A 21,223-nucleotide genomic window follows, 5' to 3' on the forward strand; every position below is an offset into this window, starting at 1 on the left:
GTCTTCTCCAACACCACAGTTCAAAAGCATCAATTCTTGGATGCTCAGCTTTCTTTATGCTCCAACTCTCACATCCACACATAACTACTGGAAAAACTATAGCTGTGACTCGCTCTCTCTCTCTTTAGTCGCCCAGTCATGTCCGATCTTGTGACCACATGGACTGCAGCCTGCCAGGCTCCTCTGTCCATGGGATTCTCCAGGCAAGAATACTGGAGTGGGTTGCCATTTCATTCTCCAGGGTACCTTCCTGACCCAGGTATTGAACCTGGGTCTTCTGCATTGCAGACAGATTCTTTACCAACTGAGCTATGAGGGAAGCACTCATAGCCCTCTAGCTTTGACTAGAAGGACTTTTTTGGCAAAGTAATGTTTCTGCTTTTTAATATGCTATCTAGGTTGGTTATACTTTTTCTTCCAAGGAACAAGTGAATTTTAATTTCATGGCTGTTGTTACCATCTTCAGTAAATTTGGAGCCCAGGAAAATAAAGTCTCTCCCTGCATTGTTTCTCCATTTGTTTGCCATGAAGTGATGGGACCAGATGCCATGATTTTCATTTCTTGAATGTTGAGTTTTAGGCCAGCGTTTTCACTCTCTTCTTTCACTTTCATCAAGAGGCTCTTTACTTCCTCTTCACTTTCTGCCATAAGGGTGATGTCATCTGCTTATCTTAGGTTATTGATATTTCTCCTGGCAATCTTGATTCCAGCTTGTGTTTCATCCAGCCCAGCATTTTGCATGATGTACTCTGCATATAAGTTAAACAAGCAGGGTGACAATATATAGACTTTATGTACTCCTTTCCCAATTTGGAACCAGTCCATTGTTCCATATCTGGTTCTAACTGTTACTTCTTGACCCGCATATAGATTTCTCAGGAGACAGGTAAGGTTGTCTGGGGTTCCCATCTCTTTAAGAATTTCCCACAGTTTGTTGTGATCTACATAGTCAAAGGCTTTGGCATAGGCTTTGGCTTCTTTATTAAGCAGAAGTAGATGTTCTTCTGGAACTCTCTTGTTTTTCTACAGTCCAACGGATTTTGTAAATTTGATCTCTGGTTCCTCTGCCTTTTCTAAATCCAGCTTGAACACCTGGAAGTTCTTGGTTCAGTACTGTTGAAGCTTAGTTTGGAGAATTTTGAGTATTACTTTACTAGCGGGTGAACATTTGTGTGGTAGTGTGAACCTACTTTGGCATTGCCTTTCTTTGGGATTGGAATGAAAAGTGACTTTTTCCATTCTCGAGGTCACTGCTGAGTTTTCCAAATTTGCTGGAATATTGAGTGCCGCACTTTCATAGCACCGTCTTTAGGATCTGAAATAGCTCAGCTGGAGTTCCATCATCTCCACTAGCTTTGTTTGCAGTGATGCTTCCTAATGCCCACTTGAATTTGCACTCTAGGATGTCTGACGACAGGTGAGTGATCACAGGATCATCACTGTCTGAGTCTTGAAGATCTTTTTTGTATAACTTTTCTGTGTATTCTTGCCACCTCTTCTTAATATCTTCTGCTTCTGTTAGGTCTATACAACTTCTGTCCTTTATTGTGTCCATCTTTGCAGGATATGTTCCCTTGGTATCTTAAATGTTCTTGAAGAGATCTCTAGTTTCTTCCCATTCTATTGTTTTCCTCTATTTCTTTGCAATGATCACTAAAAAAGGCTTTCTTATATCTTTTTGCTATTCTTTGGAACTCTGCATTCAGATGGGTATATCTTTCTTTATCTCCTTTGCCTTTCACTTCTCTTCTTTTCTTAGCTATTTGTAAGGCCTCCTCAGGAAACCATTTTGACTTTTTGCATTTCTTTTTCTTTCAGATGGTCTTAATCACTGCCTCCTGTACAATGTCATGAGCTTCTGTCTATAGTTCTTCAGGCACCTTTTCTATCAGATCTAATCACTTGAATCTATTTGTCACTTCCACTGTACAATCAGAGGAGATTTAATTTTGGTCTTACCTGAAGGTCTAGTGGTTTTCTCTACTTTCTTCAATTTAAGTCCAAATTTTGCCATAAAGAATTCATGATCTGAGCCACAGTCAGCTCCCAGTCATGTTTTTTTGCTGATTGTATAGAGCTTTTCCATCTTCTCCTGGAAAGAATATAATCAATCTGATTTTGGTATTGACCATCTGGTGAAGTCCATGTATAGAGTCATCTCTTGTGTTGTTGGAAAAAGATATTTGCTACGACCAGTTCATTCTCTTGGCAAAACTCTGTTAGCCTTTGCCTTCCTTTGTTTTGTACTCCAAGGCCAAACTTTCCTGTTGTTCCAGGTATCTCTTGACTTCATACTTTTGTATTCCAATCCCCTGTGATGAAAAGAATATCTTTTTTGGGTGTTAGTTCTAGAGGGTCTTGGAGATCATCCTAGAACCATTCAGCTTCAGCTTCTTCGGCATTAGTGGTTGGTGTATAGACTTGGATTACTGTGATATTGAATTGTTTGCCTTGGAAATGAAGAGAGATCATCCTGTCATTTTTGAGATTGCACCCAAGTACTGCATTTTAGACTGTTTTGTAAACTTTGAGGGCAACTCCATTTCTTTTAAGGGATTCTTTTCCACAGTAATAGATATATTGGTCATCTGGACTAAATTCTCCCATTCCAGTCCATTTTAGTTCACTGATTCCTTAACAGTTGATGTTCATTCATGTCATCTCGTTTGACCATGTCCAATTTACCTTGATTTGTGGACTTAACATTCCAGGTTGCTATGCAATATTGTTCTTTACAGCATCAGACTGTACTTCCATCATCAGTCACATCCCCAACTGGACATTGTTTTCACTTTGGCTCTGTCTCTTCATTCTTTCTTTCTTTCTTCTTCTTCTTCTTTTTTTTTTTTTTTTTTTTGTTTTTTGTTTCTGTGAAGTCTGGAGTTTTATTTTATTTTATTTTTTTTTACTTACAATTCTTCTCCATTAGCATATTGGGCACCTACCAACTTGAGGAGGTCAAGTGTCATATCTTTTTGCCTTTTCATACTGTTCATGGGGTTCTCAAAGACAAAATACTGAAGTGGTTTGCCATTTCCTTCTCAAGTGGACCGCATTATGTCATCACTCGGCACCATGACCCATCTGTCCTGGGTGGCCCACCTGGCATGGCTCATAGTTTCACTGAGTTAGACAGGTTATGGTCCCTGTGATCAGTTTGGTTAGTTTTCTGTGACTGTGATTTTCATTCTGTCTGCCTATTGACCTATTGGTTGTTATAAAAAGAATCCTTTTCTTAATAATTTGCTATCTGACTTTAGTCACAATATGATATTTATATACATTTTTTAACACATTGCAAAGATTTTTTTCAATGAAATCTTTTAAATTGAATTTTACATACATGATGAGTTTTGACACAAAACATAATCATATCTCACCCATATTCTCTAGGAAACCTGATAAAAGATTGAGAATCAGCTTCATTCCTTTTCTTTGGTGTTTAATGCTGACACAGAATTGCAGCATAAGTTTTCCTCCCTCCAGACATCACCTGCCCACCACCTCCTGTTATCCACAGTGGAGCACACTCAGGCAGCTCTTCAGAAGATGTCCTGTACGGAACTACAGTCACTTACACATGTTACCCTGGGCCAGAGAGAGGAGTGAAGTACAACCTCATTGGGGAGAGCACAATTCGTTGTGTAAGCAATGATCAAGGGACAGGCATCTGGAGTGGCCCTGCTCCCCTCTGCAAACTCTCCCTCCCTGCTGTTCAGTGCTCACATGTCCGTATTGCAAATGGATACAAGATATCTGGAAAGGAAGCTCCATATTTCTACAATGACAGTGTGGTATTCAAGTGTGATGATGGATTTATTTTGAGGGGCAGCCGTCAGGTTCGTTGCAAAGCCAATAACACCTGGGATCCTGAAATACCAGTTTGTGAAAAAGGTAAAAATCAAGTGGAGAAAAAACAGAGGTATTTATTTGTTTATTCTTGTTTGTTACCTCCCACCCAAAGCTAGAGTTGTGGGAAAAAGCAAAGGGGCATAGATTACCATCCTATTCTGTATTAAAACAGTGTATTCGTGTTGTATATGTTCTTTACGCAAATGCTCCCTTGGATTTGGGATATAGTCAGGGTAGATAGTTCAGAGGATCTGTTTTTAAGGTGCCAGTTTCCTTCAAAAGAGAAGGAAACACTCAGTAATGAATAAGGGCTTGCTCTTTTGCTTAAAAGTTTCAGATTGTCTATTGTCAAATGTTGTGTACTTAGTGTTCTTTAGTTTTTGTTCATATTTATGTGGGAAGTTTTCTCTCCAGGCTGTCAGCCACCCTCTGGGCTCCACCATGGTTGGCATACAGGTGGAAATAGGGTCCTCTTTGTCTCTGGGATGACTGTAGACTACACCTGTGACCTTGGTTACTTGCTTGTGGGAAACAGATCCATTCATTGTATGCCTTCAGGAAACTGGAGTCCGTCTGTCCCTCGGTGTGAAGGTATTTTCAGTTCCTGAGCTGTCTTTCTTTTTTATATCAAGCACATATAAGTAATTTCAACTTTGCTCCTCTAGAAGCACAATGTCAACCTCTGGGAGAAGATGTTCAAAAACCTCCAGTTGGTTCACCCGTGGTACCAGCTAATACATCTTGCCAAGATGGGTTAGTAAGATTCATTCTCATAAAGGGCCTCCATCTTGCTTTGTGCATTAATTCTAGCCTCAATTTGTCCTGGTGACTACCTTTTAAGGTTCTTCGTTGTCACATTAACAGAGGATGTGAGGTTATAAAGGTCTAACTACCATCTCTAACTTTTCAGTCCTTTCTTGACGTGGAAATGTCTTTGCTGGGAGCACCCTAAGTCTAAAGCAGCTTTCTTACTTGAAGGGCCAAGACTTTTGACTCCTCTGTGCCAAATTTCCCATTTAGAAGTATCTTTATATTAGTGATTTGAGGAGGCTAGGTTTCAGAGATGTGATTTTTAAGAAGAGAAAATGTATTATAATCTCTCTCTAGGTACCGGATGAAGAATTACACTTATCAGAAATGTCAAGATGATGAAAATAGGGTTTGGTTCCAAAAGATTCCAGTTTGTGAAAGTAAGTTAAAAAAAAAAAGTCCATGGGATTGTAGAGAGGTAAAAAGGATAGGTCACTGTAGAGCTAATCTATGCCTCAGCAGTGTATGTGTTTTAGCTTAGTTTATATAAAACATGTTTTAGTATTTAGGTAGTACTGGCAGTGGGAAACAAAATTGTCAAGTAGGAAATGAATACAGTTGACCCTCTGTATTTGCAGGCTTCATAACTTTGTGTCAACCAACTGTAAATAATATATATATATATATATAATATATATTTTTTAAATCCTGAAAGTTTCGAAAAGCTAAACTTGAATTTGCTATGTTCTGGGTACTATTTACTTAGCATTTACATTGTATTTGTAAATATTTAGATAGCATTTATGTTGTATTCAGTATTGTAAGTCATCTAGAGGTGATTAAAATATATAGGAGGCTGTGCATAAGTTAAATGCTAACACTATGCCATTTTACATAAAGAGCTTAAGTCTCCTTGGAATTTGGTACTGATGGAGGACCCTGGAATCAGTCCCTTGTGGGTGCTGAGGAATGACTGTATTTGCAGTAGGCCTGTCTATTGCTAAAAATAAAAAAAAATAACAATATAAACTATTTATTTCATGGAAACATAGCTGTATTTATTCCTTTGTCTATATTTATACTTTATTTTATGAATTATTTTGGAATGAGTATGTATTATTCACAGAGTCAAAAAATTCAATAAAGTTTTTTTAAAGAAAGCATGATCCAGCATCTAAAATTTAAATAACTTTATGTGTGCTCAGTTACTCAGCCATGTCTAGCACTTTGCAACCTCATGGAATGTAGCCTGCCAGGCTCTTCTGTTCATGGAGTTTTCCAGGCAAGAATTAAGTGGATTGACATTTCCTCCTCCAGAAAACAACTTTATAGCTATGTGCAGTACACACAGTTGCATAGTTACATTTGTATCTGAATGAAGACTGTCCACTATGGTGTACCAGCTGAAGTAGAATTTCCTGTTCTCTTCTGCAGTTATCAACTGTAAGGATCCACCAAGGATTAATAATGGGAAGCACAGGGGTGTGCTGCCAGGAGGCTTTCGATATGGAAATGAAGTCTCTTATGAATGTGATCAAGGATTTGATCTCTTGGGAGAGAAAAGTATACGGTGCATAATTGATTCTAAAGGAAATGGATCTTGGAGTGGACCTGCCCCGCGGTGCATAAAATCTCGTCCTGTGACTCACTGCCCTAACCCAGAAGTCATGCATGGACACAAGCTAAATAAAACTTATTCTTCATATTCCCACAATGACATATTACATATTGCCTGCAATCCTGGCTTCATCATGAATGGCAGTCACTTGATTAGATGCCATACCAACAACAAATGGGTGCCAGGTGTACCAACTTGCATCAAAAAGGGTAAGATATTTTAAGGAATAAAATATGGGGTGTTACATATAATTTTTAAAAAGGGGTTTTGAATGTGCGCTTGTCATTTCACCTATAGAAAGGCAAGTTAAAAGCTTAGGTAACCATGTTATTTTTACAAAATACTTGCTTGTCTTATTTTCTCAGCCCGTGTTTTGTTTTCCCTTTTCTTTCCAAGCATGTTGACAAAAGGTACATGAAAGGATAATGGTTAACTTCTAAATTTAAGGGATCTTCCAAATTTATTATTTTTATTAGTTTAGAATGGCAAAAATGCACATACCTTTTTCAGCAAATGTTTGGCAGTAACATTGATTGATAATTTCCTATTTAAGGCTGTGCTATCAGCCAGAAAGAGACATTTGAGTATTCTGGAGAATGGAGCTAGCCTTAAAACCCACTTAATTGTCTTGTAATTTTAGTTGTCATTGGTAGTTTTATCCCTGTCAGTGGCTATCTGCAACAGAGAATGCCAACTGGCAACCAAGAACTGAATTCAGAACTGTTTATTTTTGTCTAGCACAGCAGTCTTATTTTAAGTGAGACCCATCGCTACTGCCCAAGATAAACTGTGAATCTGTGATACAGTGAAGATCCCCTTTGCTTTCCTGCAAGATACCAGTAGCTTGAATTAGGTATTGGCTGCCACTTTTAGAAAGATAGGTGCTCTATAACTTGGCATCACTTCCTCGTGCCTGTAGATATTTGAAGGTGTGACAGTTGACTACAGTCTTTCTACCATTTAAAAAGAAAAGATTACTGTTCTTTGATAGATTACAATTGTAGGCTGCAACCACTGATGTTTCATTATCTTACTTTTGACATTTGCTTTCAGATCATATATGGTATAAGTAGGAAATGCAAAAATCTGTCCTGTACTGCTTGGTTTGGGTGGAATGAGTATTTTTGGATACTGATCAGTTGGCTTGTTGCCTGCCTTCTTTCCGTATTGTTATCAACTACAGAGAGTATTGGCTATGTGTTCCTCTGTACTAAATTAAAAATCCTTTCATATCGATGTCTAAGCTTTCTTAGGCTGTCAACGTCCACTTGCGATCTCCCATGGAAATCATACTGGTGGAGACATAACTCGATTTTCTCCTGGAATGTCAATCATGTACAGCTGCAACCAAGGCTACCTGCTTGTGGGAGAGGCACTCCTTCTTTGCACACATGAAGGAACCTGGAACCGACCTGCCCCATATTGTAAAGGTGTGTTCTCTATTTGTTTTCTTATTTTTAAAATAAAATTTGTCCCAAGTAGATATTTTCAGTTAAGTACTTTCAACTTAAAATAGCCAAATAGATGCATTGATTGGATCATTTAATTAAATACATTTAATTAATGTATTTAAATGTATTTAATTGGATTAATAGATGAAATAATCTAAATATTGTGAAATAAAGAAAATGGCTGAAGGCCTAGTCTATATGAGCTATCATATATGTAGTCATTTAAATATGGAAAGATGAAGTCTTTATGTAGATTAAACAGCTACAATTTATGTAGATTAAACAACTAATACAGATTAAATGTGCACTGTGGTTAGTTATAAGTGTGCATTTGACAAAATACTCCTAAAAAATAATTCTTTGAGCATATTTCCCTGTAAGTGGTGGTAGGATTATGGATATACTTGTCAAAGTTTCAGAATGTCATTTTTACTATCATAAATAGTGCATATGAAATATGAGTGGTGAGTTAATACTAAATATTAGTTGAGCACTTAGGGCACAGAGCACTTTGCATGCCTTCTGTCATTTAATCCTCATGGGAACCATGTGAGACTGGTGTCATTATTCCTGTACTATCGATGAGGTCCTAGTAGAATGGAGAGAGTTATAACTTATACAGAGTCAAACAACTTGAAAGCCCTAGAGTTAGGTTCAAATCCCAAATCTCACACTATTGGCCACTACACTGAGAAGACAAGAGAAGAAAAGAGGAAGCATTCACATCTAAGAAGAGTTGGAGAACAAGAGTAGAAGTTGAGGAAATAATTCAGAAGTCTTAACATCACTCATTCATCCTGCATCATTTCTCTAAGAAGCCACAAAAATTATTCATTATTGGTTTAGAGACTAAAGCACAAGAAAGAAAGTTATTTGATAACCAGGGTGTTATTGAGGTAGATGGCTGACACTAAAAGTCTATGCTTAGGATACAATTTTGTGTTATTTCAGTGAAGTTTTACTAACTGAGAATAGAATAAATAGGTTTCATAAATCTTTCCATGAAGGGCAGTATCTCCATTCTTAGTTAAAGGTCAAAATATGACACAGATTCAATTAGATTCCTTTAATTTCAGAGGTGAACTGTAGCTTCCCAGAACATCTAAATGGAATCCAGAATGGGCTGGAGCCTGGAAGAATGTATCAATATGGAGCTGTTGTCACTTTAGCATGTGAAGACGGGTATACCCTAGAAGGCAGTCCCCAGAGCCAGTGTCAGGAAGATCACCGATGGAACCCTCCCTTGGCTGTTTGCAAATCACCCAGTAAGTGCAAACAGCTTCTCTGCAGCTTCTACTTGTTTCACTGAAAAGAAGAGACAGAGGGTTATCCCTCAATTTTAGGGACTCCTGTGTTTAAATTGATATAGGTTTGTGATCAGTGGTATAGTAACATAAGAATTTGAAGTCAATGGTCTATTGTAGTAAAAGTGAGACTTTCTGAAGATTGGGAAAGTAAAGAAAGAATATAAAGAGAGAGGAGCCCTGATTTAAAAGGTGCAAAACTCACAGCCTTATACAGTGGTCTTTTGGTATCCTCAGGGGAATTGGTTCTAGGACCCCCTTAGATTAAAAAATCTGCAGATTCTCAAGTCCCTTATGTAAAATGGCATAGTATTTGCATATAATCTGTTCACATCCTCCCATATACTTGAAATCATTTCTATATTATTTATAATACCCAATGCAATGTAAATGCTATGTAAATAGATGCTGGGCTCACAGCGTGAGCTTTGCTTTTTGGAACTTCCTGGAATATTTTACTTTTTCAAATATTTTTTGATTAGTGGTTGGCTGAATCCACAGATACAAAAGACAGACTGTATTTTGAAAGAAGTTGCTCCCGAGACTTCTGCTATTACTGAATCTTGATTTATAAGTGCTTACTGATATGACAGGGACCTCCAAAAATATGCTAACTAAACTGTTGTAACGGCTGTTTCCATTCTGATCTGAGAAATCCCTGATTATAAAGTTGTTTATTGTTTGTTTGTTTTTTTTTTATGAGTGAACTACCTCACCTTAAAGTGGAAAAAATGTTAAAGGCCAATGAAGTTGTTACATAAAAAATGAAGAAAAATTGGGTATAATTCAATGTTCTGATACATCTTTTTAAGTAGACTTAAAGAAGAGGGATCTGAGTGTTAATTTCTGAGACATTCACGGTATTTGGAGCTACGTGGAGCCATACAACTAGACTAATGTTTTCATGATTTTGTATTTTCCTTAGGTTCACTTGCTCCTCTTATTGCCGGTAAGTTTTCTTAAATTCTAAAATAAAACTTCTAATGGTAATTTATACAATGTATGTAAAATTTGAGGGCCTGGAGAAATATTAGTAAACTCAGCTAAGCAGATGACACCACCCTTAAGGCAGAAAGTGAAGAACTAAAGAGCCTCTTGATGAAAGTGAAAGAGGAGAGTGAAAAAGTTGGCTTAAAGCTCAACATTCAGAAAACTAAGATCATGGCATCTGGTCCCATCACTTCATGGCAAATAGATGGGGAAACAATGGAAACAATGATAGACTTTATTTTGGGGGGCTCCAAAGTCACTGCAGATGGTGACTGCAGCCATGAAGTTAAAACATGTTTGCTCTCTGGAAGAAAAATTATGACCAACCTAGACAGCATATTAAAAAGCAGGGACATTACATTGCCAACAAAGGTATGTCTAGCCAAAGCTTTGGTTTTCCAGTAGTCATGTATGAATGTGAGAGTTGGACTCTAAAGAAAGCTGAGTGCCAAAGAATTGATGCTTTTGAACTGTGGTGTTGGAGAAGACTCTTGAGTCCCTTGGACAGCAAGGAGACCCAACCAGTACATCCTAAAGGAAATCAGTCCTGAATATTCATTGGAAGGACTGGTGCTGAATCTGAAACTCCAATCCTTTGGCCACCTGATGTGAAGAACTGACTCATTTGAAAAGACTCTGATGCTGGGAATGACTGAAGGCAGGAGGAGAAGGGGGCAACTGAAGATGAGATGGTTGGATGGCATCACCAACTCAATGGATATGACTTTGAGTAAGCTCCAGGAGTTGGTGATGGACAGGGAAGTCTTGAGTACTGCAGTCCATGGGGTAGCAAAAAGTCAGACATGACTGAGCGACTGAACAAAACTGATATGTGCTGTGCTTAGTCACTCAGTCATGTCAAACTCTTTGCGACCCTATGGACTGTAGTACACCAGGCTCCTGTGTCCATGGAATTCTCCAGGCAAGAATACTAGAGTGAGTTGCCATTCCCTTCCCCAGGGGATCTTCCTAACCCAGGGATCCAACCCAGGTTTCTTGCATTGCAGGCAGATTCTTTACCATCCGAGTCACCAGGGAAGCCCTGTATCCTGCCTGTTAAGTTTCTTCATTTGAACTCATGAGAAATTGTATTTTTTTAAGTGTTCTAAGGCTCTTTTAATGTGCACTTCACATCACAAACTGTCACTTTTGGATAGGATGAAACAAATGACTTGATCAGCTACTCCCAGTTTTTAGTTCAAAAGTTTAGGTTTACTAAAAGTTTGGGCTTCCCATATAGTACAGAGGTAAAGAATTCATTTGTCAGTGCAGAAGATGCAAGAGATGTGAGGTCAATCTCTCGGTTGGGAAGATACCCTGAAGGAAATAACAACCCACTTCAGTATTCTTGCTTGGAGAATTCTATGACAGAAGTACCTCACAGTCCATGGGGTCGCAAAGAGTACGGCATGACTGAGCTACTGAGCACCACACATAAAAGTTTCGTTTAACTATTGGTCTTTTGCATGATTTGGTCACTATCAAAACAGACTCGTTTATTCTGCAGTGGCAAAATATATTTCACAACTGAGAGTTAAGTGATGTATGAAAAGTCATGGAATCCTGGTGTCCTGAGCTTCTAATTTCACTCCAGTGACAAAAATATTACTAATAAAACTGAAAAGAACAGAAAAGCTGAACCTAAACTTGACTTGAACCTTGTTGTCAAATGCTTGGTGCTTTAGAATAAATATGAACTCGATTAAATCCAAAACGTAAGCCCACATACAACTATTTCGGAATTTAGTATCTGTATGGCTGAAGAAGAATAAGCAAAAAAGTCACATAACATTTTTCCCACCACTAGGAACAGGCCCCACAATCACTTCAAAACAATGTAGGTTGCATTTTTCTATCATTTAATACTTTGTTTTGTATTTTAGGTTTTTCTGCAGGGGTAATAGCTCTTTTCTGCTTGGGTGTTGTCACCTTACGCATGATATTAAAACACAGAGAACGGTAAGTTTGATGCCTGCTTGACAAAAATGCACAAAAGATTTTGACTTCTTTCCTGAAACTAAACACAGAAGCACAAGGTAAATGAAATAAATACTGCAATGTGATAACTGGAATAGGTATCTGTGTTAAACAGAATATCCTTTCTGTAAGAACTTAAAAGATAGCAAGCATTATTTTCATTTGAATGATATTTATACAGATAAGATTATATTTATTTATACATAATAAAAAATCTAAAAAATAGGAAAAAGTCCCAGGCATAAAAACTGCTGATATTTGGCATTTGCCTATATGATTATTTTCTTCTTTCTTTTTTTTTTAAACTGCAATATTGGCCTTATAGTCTCCCACCTTAATTTTTTATTTTCATTTAGCCTATTTTTATATTTAAATCACATTTTATTTTTACCAATTTGATTGCATATATTTCTGTAATATGTATCTATATTGTATAGATTTTAAGCTGCTTCCACATTTATTTTCATAATAAATAAAAACAAGAAAAACCTAAAGAAATTTTTTCTACATCTCCGTATTTCCTTAGCTTAGATTCCTAGAATTCTAGGAATAAGTGTATGAACATTTAGATGCTTAGTTAATATTGCCAAATGGTTTTCCAGAAAGTTAGTTCCAACTTGATCATATATCAAATAATTAATGTATCTGGATATATTGTATTTCTGGACTCTTTTTTTATTGTTTCGTTGATGTGCCTATTTTTCTATCACAAACCACTTTACATTCAAATAGTATAATTTTCTGATATTATAACTTCTAACAAGGCAAGAATCCCCTCCTTATAGTTTTTAAAGATTTTCCTCTTTCTTCTGTTTGTTCTTATAGGAGTTTTAGATGATCTGTCATTTTCTAAAGACAGATATGTTGCGATTACATTTAGGTCTATAGGTTAACCTTTGAGAATTGGCACATTTTCTGTAATGCTTTCTCATACAGAAACATACTAGGCCTTTCTATTTGTTTAAGCAATCTTTAGACAACTCAATTGTTGTTTTCATGACTATTTAAATATACTACTAGGTTTCTACATTTTGCTATATTATGTTTTATCATCCATAAATTAGATGTACTTTTTCATTTTATTTTAAATTTATTATTAAAAAAAATTTCTATCCATAAAGTATTATTGCCAGAGTAGGTTATGTGATGTTTGGTGGGGATGCAATCAAATGGTCAGTACTTAGGAATTTTGATCAGAAAAGCTTTCATAGTGGAGAAGATGTTGTAAGTATGCCTCACAGACAAGTAGAGAAAAGTATTCCAAGTAGAAGGTGCAGTTTGAGTAAAGACCCAGGTACTTGTCTTTCCATCACATATTGTAAGAACTATGTAAGAAATTGACATGCCTGGGAAACATTGAAGTTGAAGTTAGCATAGGTTTAAGTGACATAAAAGATCCCCTCTGATACATAAAATCTTATGGAAATTGCAGAATATTCTGATAGGTACAAAGGATACACTTTTAGCAAATGATATCATCAGTTATCAACCAAGGAATGTTCTGTGTGACCAGGTTCTTAAGGATCAATAAATGCTAGTGATAGGGAGGATAATCAGGTAAAGTCTTACCAAATCTCAAATAACTTCCAGTGGGGCATGACCAAATCATGTTACCATAAACATGTCACCCACAAACCGCAGCAAAATTACTTTAACAAGCCACACCACTTGGATCTATCTAAATGATCTGACTGCACTGTTCTCAGTTCTGTAATGCCTAGAGTAGGCATCAGACATGAAGGGGGTAGCATTGAAATTATGTAATAATGGCATATTTGAACCTGAATAGTTTATTCTAAGCCTGGAAGGGCCTAAGCACAATAGGTCTGGCAAGGGTCTACAGTTGAGAGGTACTTTAGGCAGTAGTGTTTATCAGAGTTTATTACATAAACTTTGTTTTGTGAATGATTTCAGGGGTAATGGTGTTCTATGAACAAATAAGATTGGGAAATACTTCATGCTACGTTTTTCTCATGAGGATTCACAATGACTATGAGTCTAATTAAGGTCCTACACTGCTGCTGCTGCTGCTGCTGCTGCTGCTAAGTTGCTTCAGGCGTGTCTGACTCTATGCGACTCCATAGAAGGCAGCCCATCAGGCTCCCCCATCCCTGAGATTCTCCAGGCAAAGGTTTTACATTAAAGAAGCCTATTTAATTTTTCAAAAATGAGTCTCTCAGACAAGTTGGGCTGCTGAACTTTTTTCTCATAAAATGCCTTTAACATCTCATGGGACTGATGTTTAACAGTCTTGGGGAAAGATGGTCTGAAAGTTAGATCATCAAAAGCCTTGTATGCTACGACAAAGAGCTGGTGTTTACCCTGTAGAATCTTAAGCAAAGAAACAATATGTTCAGATTTTTGGTTTTTTAAAAAGGGACAGTACTGAGTTGTCAACCAAAGCAGCAGTGGTGAGGATCAAGAGGATGCAATAGATGTAGGAACTATCTTTAAGAGCTTCCCTGGTGGTCCAGTGGTTAAAACTTCACCTTCCAATGCAGGGGTATATGTTCAATACCCGGTTAGGAACTAATATTCCACGTGCCTGCTGACCAAAAAATCAAAACATAAAACAGAAGCAATATTGTAATAAACTCAATAAAGACTTTTAAAATGGTCCACGTCCAAAAAAAACCTTAAAAGGAAATATTTTCGCTATGAAGACAATAGGCTTTTCAGGATTTCAGTTCAGTCAGTTCAGTCGCTCAGTCATGTCTGACCCTTTGAGATCCCATGGACTGCAGCACACCAGGCCTCCCTGTTCATCACCAGCTCCCGGAGCTTACTCAAACTCATGTCCATCGAGTCGGTGATGCCATCCAACCATCTCATCCTCTGTTGTCCCCTTCTCCTCCTTCATTCAATCAGTATTTCAAGGTTTAGTGAATTGCTAAATGTGGGAAGAAGGGGACACAAAGTATGAATCAAGTGGGTGCCACTGGATGGATCCAATGGTTCACCAAAAACAGAGAGGGGCAGGTTTGTGGGGGGAAATGGTGCAGTTCTGATCGACTACTTCTAGGCACCCTCTTCCAGGACTCAAGAGAGAGGCCTGGACTCAGGTAGATGATGTTTAAATCACAATTGTAGCCTTGGTACCAAAGAAAATAGAAGATTAGAACAAGGATGAAAACAGGTCTAAGAATAACAGTAATACTTAAAAGGCAAGAGGGGGAAGGAACTGTCAGAAGTAGGAGGAAAGGAAGTTGGGAGAAAATGGCTTCATAGAATTCAGGAGAATTAAAGGTCTCAAGGAAACAAACATAGAGATGCCATTTGCACGGCTTTTCTCACAGGAAGTTAGAACATAATTTTAGTCAAGAGTAATTTAAAAAGACATTTAAATAAATAGAAAAGGTGGTCTCTATCTCCTTCCTTCCTTTTATAAAGTTTGCTATCAGAGCATTACCTGTGTAGGAAAATTTGTAAACTTTGGGAACACCTATAAGCTCAAATAATTTGTACTATTCCTATCTGATTATTAAAGTTATTAACAAAGTTATTAACATAACTTTTATATCAAACACTATACATAAGAGCCTCAGTTGATTATGAACTAAACATATATGTTAAATTAAACTCCTAAGCATTACTCGTTTCATTTTCATTTTCTAACTGACTTCGGTTTAGTTTCTTATACTTAATACAGACATTTGAACTGCCTTAAATACTTTTCGTAAGTAAGATGAGTAATGGATCATTTAAAAATCAATGTCTACTAACAAAATTAAATATTTTGAAGTTATTCAAACACGTGAAGAAGAGACTATGTTATTCTGCTTGCCTTCTAAAGATGCTTCAATAAAACCTAAATCTCATATTAACCTAAAAATTATCTTTTGTAATAATTTTAATGTATCTTCCTGCTAAATATGTAAATTGACCTCTTAAATGTGATAGTGAGTGGCAAGGTGTAAGTACCCTTAGTGGTAGTCTTTCTTCTCTAGTAATTTTGTATTATTTTATCTCAGAGTTCTGCATGATAGTACAATCACATTTTATTGTCTTTTGCTAATTTTGACAAAATGTTTTAGAAGCACAGCAGAGTACATGTGCTTTGAAAGAAAAAAGTAAAAATGTCTTAAAAGTCATTTAAAACTTTTAGTGCTGCATGATTATATAAGTATTTTGAATTAAACATAAAATATAAAAAAATTACTTTTTAAGTTAGATTGGAAGATTGGTCCTCCAAAGGTAAGTTTATGATCATATTATAAAGTGAAAGCTTCTTTATAATTTTTTTCAATCTGGGAGTCCTAATTATTAGTCATTAAAAGAGCTGGATAAAGCTGCCCAATGTAAACTTTTGATTTGGACACTTAGTATCTTAGCAAATTATTTTTATGGGTCTTTTCAAAAAATGGGGATTCTAGTGATTACTCCATAAGTTAGTTAAGACAATAAAATGAAATCATTCATAAAAAGTACTTACCATGTGTTGAGAATTGCAAAAAGGGAAACAACTGTTACACCTTTATAGTAATCTTGGCCAGTGAATAAAGAATTTATTTTTTCTTTCCTTTTTTGTTTTTCCATTTAGCAATTACTACACAAATACAAACCATAAAGAAGATGTTCATTTAGAAGCACTAGACATATACTCTGCTGACCCATACAGCCCAGCAAACTAATCAGAAGACAAACTGGTATCTAATGAAGTTTTAAATATTTTTATTAATTTCTATGTCAAAATTTCTTTCAATTTATATTTATCAATAAGCATAGTACTAAATATATATGGGTCTGTTGCATAGGTCTTTAATAATTATGCATAGAATCTGTTTACTTACTTCACACTGCTGACTCATGTCCCCGTTTTTTTAAATTTATTCATCTATTCAACAAATATTTAAATAAATAGCAACATAAGAATCAATCAATCAATAAATATTGTGAGAAAAAATAAACCAGAAAAGGGGCTAGATAGGGAAGGAGAGTTAGAAGGGAAATCCTCACTAAGAAAATGACAGTTCAGCAAAGACTAGTGTGAAGCAAGGACTCAGCCTTGTAGAAGAAGAAAGAACAGTGAGCACGAAGACCATAGAAGGTGGTAGGTTTCTGCTGCATTGGAGGCACACACGGGGAGGAGGGTGAAGATTGTTGGCCCTATAGGGTATGCTAGGTCATTGTAATGAACTTGGTGTTTGTTCTGAGATGAGAATCATTGAAGGATTTTAAACAGGGAAGCAAATGATCACTTTAACTGCTGCACCAAGACGAGAGTGTAGGTGCCAGGGGTGAAAGATGGGGCCTCCATGTGGACGCTATCACAAAACTCTAATAAGTTGTGAATGGCTACTACCAGCCTGGTGAGGAGAGGTCAGATTCTTCATACATTTTTGAGACAGTGACAGTCGAATTTGCTGACAGTTTGTATCAGGGTATGAGAGAAAGGGAGAAGTCAATGATGATGCCTGGAGGTTTTGGCCTGAGCAGCTTGAAGTATAGAATTGCTGTTAATTAAGACAACTGAGAATGAAATCAGGACCGGAGAGAAACATGAGCAGTTCACTTTGGATATCTGTTAAATGTAAGATATCTAATAGATATCCACATACAGGTGCTAAAAAGATAGCTGGATGTACAACTCAACATTTTAGGAATAGGACCAGACTTGGGATACAAAGTTAGGTCTTGTCAGTGGATAGATTTATAGAATAATGAAACTGAGTAAGGTCAATACAGGGAGTGAGATAGGCAAAGGAAGAAGATGGGTCCAAATGCTGAGCCCTAGCTCCTTCAACACTAGGAGTTATGGAGTGGGAAGGAGCTGACACAGAAGCATAGAAGCTGCTCTGATACAGGAGGGAATCCCAGAGTGTGGTGTTCCAGGAGTCATGCGAAGAGAGAACGTTAAGGAGGAGGGAGCGACAGACACTGTCGAATGTGCTGATAGATCAAGTAACATCAATGTGAAAACTGACCTGGGTTTAGCATAAGATTTGCTGGTAATCTTGCCAAGAACAGTTTTGGTATAGAGGTAAAGAAGCACATTGGAATTGACAGAAGTGAGTTTAAGAGAGAATGAAAGGAGACAAATTGGAGATTTCTCTTTCAAGGATTTTTTCTATAGAGAGGAGTAGATAAGTTGAGTAATGGCAAGGATAAGAAGCAAAGGGACATATTTGTAAGAATGGAGAAATAGCTGCTATTCCTATAAGCTGAAGAGAATGATCTAGGGGGAAGGAAGGATATGACAGGGAAAGAAAAGGGAAAACTGTGGGAGCAATATCCTAAGTTAGGAGGAATGGGATCTAGTGTTCAAGCAGGAGGTAGACCTTAGACAGGAGCCCAGCCTTAGTAACAGGAAAGGCAGAACATGCGGGAGCAGATGAAGGCAGGTGGGGAGATGTGATTAGGAAAACACATGTAGAAGTTCTCTTCTGACACCTCTGTTTTCTCAGTGAATAAAAAGCAAATGGCCAGCTGACAGGGAGATTAGAAAAGGAGATGCTAAAGACTTGCGGAGAAGGTATTAATTTGTCACCATGATAGGTGAAGCCTGAATGGTAGGGAGTACAGAAAGGTTGACAGGCAACATGAAGAGCCCCCTGAGGTTTCCAGGAGAAAATGGGGGTGAACAGTTGAAGGTTTGCTAAGCCCAGGCCTTATGTGAAGGCTCTTTCATGCCTTGTCTCGTTTAGCCTTCACTGCAACTTTAAAAGGTGTGCATTATTCCAAGGTAATACCTGAGTGGGCATATAATATCCTCGGTGATAAAACCAGGGAGAAAAAATTCTCTTGACCAAAGACTCGGGGTCAGTAACTGACAAAGGTAGAATTCAAGCTCAAATATGACTTCAAGCTGCTCTCTCCTATGTGAGTTATAAAATATAAAATGAAGATACCACCTCTTCCCTCTTGGAACTTATTTTAGTCAGAAAAATAAGACATATACATATCATAGTGTAACATTAACTGCCATAAACTAGACACAGAAAAACTGCTGTGGCAGTTGAGGAAGAAAAGATTCCTTGTTGCTGATGAGTTGCAGAAAAAGAGAAGAAGAGGATGGGAGAGATCTCTGAAACCAAAGCCCTAGGGGCCCAAAGTAAAGCTATCATGTAAATGTTTGTTGAATGAATATTTGAGTAAGTTAGTAGGAGACCATTGTTTTAATTTCTTCCTCATTTATTTTCATTCATATCTATCAATGCAAAATTTAGTTATTATTTGTTTGCTTCATGTAATATGATGGACCATTTAATTGAATGATGCTCCATTGTTTATAGCACTTGTAATTGGTATATATAGAGATAAGGTTAACACTCACATTTAAACTTTGAGTTGCATCACTGCTGTTCATGCTGTCTCCTAAATATAAATTAATCTATTTCAGTATGCCTCACTGCTTGAAACCCTACTGAACATCAGTTGGAAAGAAACCATTCTACTATCAACAAGTGGATTAGTATGGTCTCAACATCAGCGATACTGTTTCATAAGATTTAACTCCTATATGATATCAGTCTCAAGCAGAACAAAGAACAGCTGCTTGATGATGGTAAAGATGAGAGCCCAGTTTCACCGCCATGTGCATTTCAAGGACTTTTTGAAGTCTCACCTGTGATGTACCTGGAGACAGGCTATGGCTATAAATAGTTACATATCTCTGAAATAGTGTTACATTTTTAAGAAAGGAACTAAAAAGAGCTTTCCTTGTGTCTAGAAAGAAACTAGACATATATACTGCAATCAGTGTACTTACTGTTACCATATACTTTTACTTATAGTGTGGTTTTAATTATTTAAGCAAAGTATAAAGCATATCCTATGGTTATGATAGGCATACATTTGTTGGGAAGCCTGTTTTTATTTTAATAAGAGCACCTTTCTCTGATTTAGTTAAACATCTCACTTTTATTTCCACTTGATTTGAATTTTTCTCATCAAATATATTTTGCCTTTCTATAATCACTCAGTAACTCCAGTTTGCACATCTTTTTAAAAATTATGGGCATCAAGTTGCAATTCTGAAGCTTTCACTCTGAAGAAACTATAGTTGTTTGTAAAATGTCATTTGATAATATATATATTAGTCATTCAAATAAATGTTACCTTAAAAAACGCCTTTTGTGATCTTTTTTCTGGAGTCAATGAACTCTTGAATAGCAGACATAGTTTTAAGGTTTTTAGAGTTTTTGATTTAACAATTATGCATTCTGGAGCCCACCATTTTGTAATGTTGCTGCTGGTGCTACTGCTAAGTCGCTTCAGTCGTGTCCAACTCTGTGCAACCCCAGAGACGGCAGCCCACCAGGCTCCTCCATCCCTGGGATTCTCAGGCAAGAACACTGGAGTGGGTTGGCACTTCCTTCTCCAATGCATGAAAGTGAAAAGTGAAAGTGAAGTCGCTCAGTCGTGACTAACTCTTTGCGACCCCATGGACCGCAGCCCACCAGGCTCCTCCATCCATGGGATTTTCCAGGCAAGAGTGCTGGAGTGGGGTACCATTGCCTTCTCCTTTGTCATGTTAGTCAGACTCAACCCACAAACTGAATTCCCTCACCCTCAACACTTATCCAACAACACCTTCCCCCAGTGCACTCATTGTCGCCCACCACACTAAATCTGGCTGTCACTGTTCTCTGTTCCAGTATTTAAATTATTGAGAAAATAAAATCTTGCTCATTCACTACCACAGATTTACTCCTACTCTTCTAGATTCTGTAGGCTGTTTGATATCTTAAAAAAAATTGTAGTAAAGAAAACATGTAACAAAATTCAGTCTTAATTATTTTTAAGTGTACACTTCAAAAGTGTAAGTATATTCACATTGCTATGCAACAGATCCCCAGAACTTTTTCAATTTACAAAACTGAAACTCTATCTCCATTAAAGAATAAGTCCACATTCCCCTCATCTTTCAGTCCCTGCCAACAACCGTTCTGCTTTCCATTTCTATGAATTTCATAACTACTTCAAGATATCTTATATATAAGTTGAACCATACATTTACTTGTCCTCTTGTGACAAGTTTATTTCACTTAGTATAATGTCTTCAATGTCCATCTGCATTGTAGCATGTGTCAGAATATTTTTTCAGGCTGAATAATATTTCATTGTATGTATATACAATATTTTAAAATCTAATTATCCATCAATGAACATTTGGGTTGTTTTCACCTTGTGGCTATTGTGAATATGACTGCTATGAATGTGAGTGGGTTTCCCAGGTGGTGCTAGTAGTAAAGAACCCACCTGCCAATGCAGGAGACACAGGAAATGCTGGTTTGGTCCCTGGGTTGGGAAGATCCCCTGCAGGCGGGCATGGCAACCC

General features: G+C 37.2%; 1 protein-coding gene across 5 annotated transcripts in view; it reads left to right on the plus strand.

Annotated features, from left to right (window-relative positions):
- CR2 (complement C3d receptor 2) overlaps positions 1–20,010 on the plus strand; it is a 49,407-nt gene extending 29,397 nt beyond the window's left edge. For 2 of the 5 annotated variants that reach the window (XM_013970056.2, XM_018060118.1), the window contains 11 exons: positions 3,488–3,895; positions 4,268–4,444; positions 4,519–4,606; positions 4,961–5,043; positions 6,038–6,430; positions 7,466–7,651; positions 8,749–8,937; positions 9,902–9,925; positions 11,850–11,925; positions 16,484–16,589; positions 19,283–20,010. In XM_013970056.2, the coding sequence (XP_013825510.2) occupies positions 3,488–3,895; positions 4,268–4,444; positions 4,519–4,606; positions 4,961–5,043; positions 6,038–6,430; positions 7,466–7,651; positions 8,749–8,937; positions 9,902–9,925; positions 11,850–11,925; positions 16,484–16,574 (1,715 nt within the window). In that variant the 3' untranslated portion in view covers positions 16,575–16,589; positions 19,283–20,010. Of the gene's footprint in view, positions 1–3,487; positions 3,896–4,267; positions 4,445–4,518; positions 4,607–4,960; positions 5,044–6,037; positions 6,431–7,465; positions 7,652–8,748; positions 8,938–9,788; positions 9,875–9,901; positions 9,926–11,849; positions 11,926–16,483; positions 16,590–19,282 lie in introns of those variants that run through there. The other 3 variants (XM_005690449.3, XM_018060119.1, XM_013970057.2) reach the window with 2 other exon arrangements.

This window comes from Capra hircus, chromosome 16, assembly GCF_001704415.2.
Source record: "Capra hircus breed San Clemente chromosome 16, ASM170441v1, whole genome shotgun sequence".
Taxonomy (NCBI): domain Eukaryota; kingdom Metazoa; phylum Chordata; class Mammalia; order Artiodactyla; family Bovidae; genus Capra; species Capra hircus.